Here is a 1,017-nt window from a genome sequence, read left to right as displayed (position 1 = left end):
ATAAATTCTTCCCACACCCAATCAACATTGAAGAGCACTGCAAACCATAATTTTATGCTAAGGAGAGATGAAAAACAGATGAAAATGGGAAAGGAACAGCTTTCATTGGATCAGGCACAGGAAAAGCACAGGAACAGCTTTCATTGGATCAGGCAGCCACTACTAGCAAAGGAGCAGAAGAGCGCGGAGTTGCAATTGTCGTCTTGGATCTTCAGCGTGATCATTGCCCGGAATAAAGAAGCTACAGGCCTCCGCAGGTAGAGTAAGATGGACGGTAAGGACTGAACACATAAGGCAGAGTTTGGCATCCACTGAAGACAGGGCGTAGAGGTCTGAGGCCGCTGGACACAATGCTGATGGGTTGAAGACCACAGGGCAAAGAACCCGAGGGGCGATATCCACAAGGGAGAAGGCTCAAGGGTCGCGAGCTGCTGGACCCATAGGCCAGCGGTCTATAAGACACTGAGAGGCAGGATCCAGAGAGGTAAGAAGAAGTGGGAAGAAAACTCGTTCCTTGGCCGGGTCTTGGCACATAGCAACCAGAAGAAGGGTAGCTGGAAGTTTCACAGCTGCTGGGCTCGCAGTTGGCTGGCTGGCAGCTGGTAGGTTCACTGCAGGTCTCCTGGCCATTGCTCAGGATCCAGGTTCGGTCCTGACAGCTGCTGGGCAAGCAGAGACCATCTCCGACGCTCACACTCGGAGTGTAGAGGCCGACGGAGGAGGCGACGGGAATGTGGCAGGGACTCCTGAGAGACCCCAAGGTGTAGTTTCCGGAGCAGTAGTTGTGGCAAGACATGGTGAGGTTTCAGGAGCAGGTTGTCGTCTGTTGCAAAGAAGTGAGTGTCTCAGGTTTCGCCTTCGCGGTGCTGTCTTATATACCCTGACAGAAGGCGGTGATTCTGCACAGACTCTTCCGCGTTGTGTGATGCTGCATAACAACTCTTCATTAGAGTCCAGGAAGTGATGCTTCCACCTCCCATAAAACTGGATATTCCTTGCAAGGCTTTCCATTGATTA

General features: G+C 51.9%; 1 protein-coding gene across 1 annotated transcript; it reads right to left on the bottom strand.

The window, feature by feature from the left end:
* Positions 1 to 241: 241 nt before the first annotated feature.
* Positions 242 to 796, bottom strand: KRTAP26-1 (keratin associated protein 26-1). Its single transcript, XM_069588421.1, has one exon. The coding sequence runs from the start codon at positions 794 to 796 to the stop codon at positions 242 to 244; it is 555 nt and encodes a 184-aa protein (XP_069444522.1).
* Between the last annotated feature and the right edge of the window lie 221 nt (positions 797 to 1,017).

Source organism: Ovis canadensis, chromosome 1 (genome assembly GCF_042477335.2).
Source record: "Ovis canadensis isolate MfBH-ARS-UI-01 breed Bighorn chromosome 1, ARS-UI_OviCan_v2, whole genome shotgun sequence".
Taxonomy (NCBI): Eukaryota; Metazoa; Chordata; class Mammalia; order Artiodactyla; family Bovidae; genus Ovis; species Ovis canadensis.
Note: the sequence above shows the minus strand (reverse complement) of the source record. Positions and strands in the feature narration are given on the sequence as shown.

Coding starts and splice junctions, on each gene's coding strand:
- KRTAP26-1 (XM_069588421.1), bottom strand. CDS start 796: ATGTCTTGCCACAACTACTGCTCCGGAAACTACACCTTGGGGTCTCTC.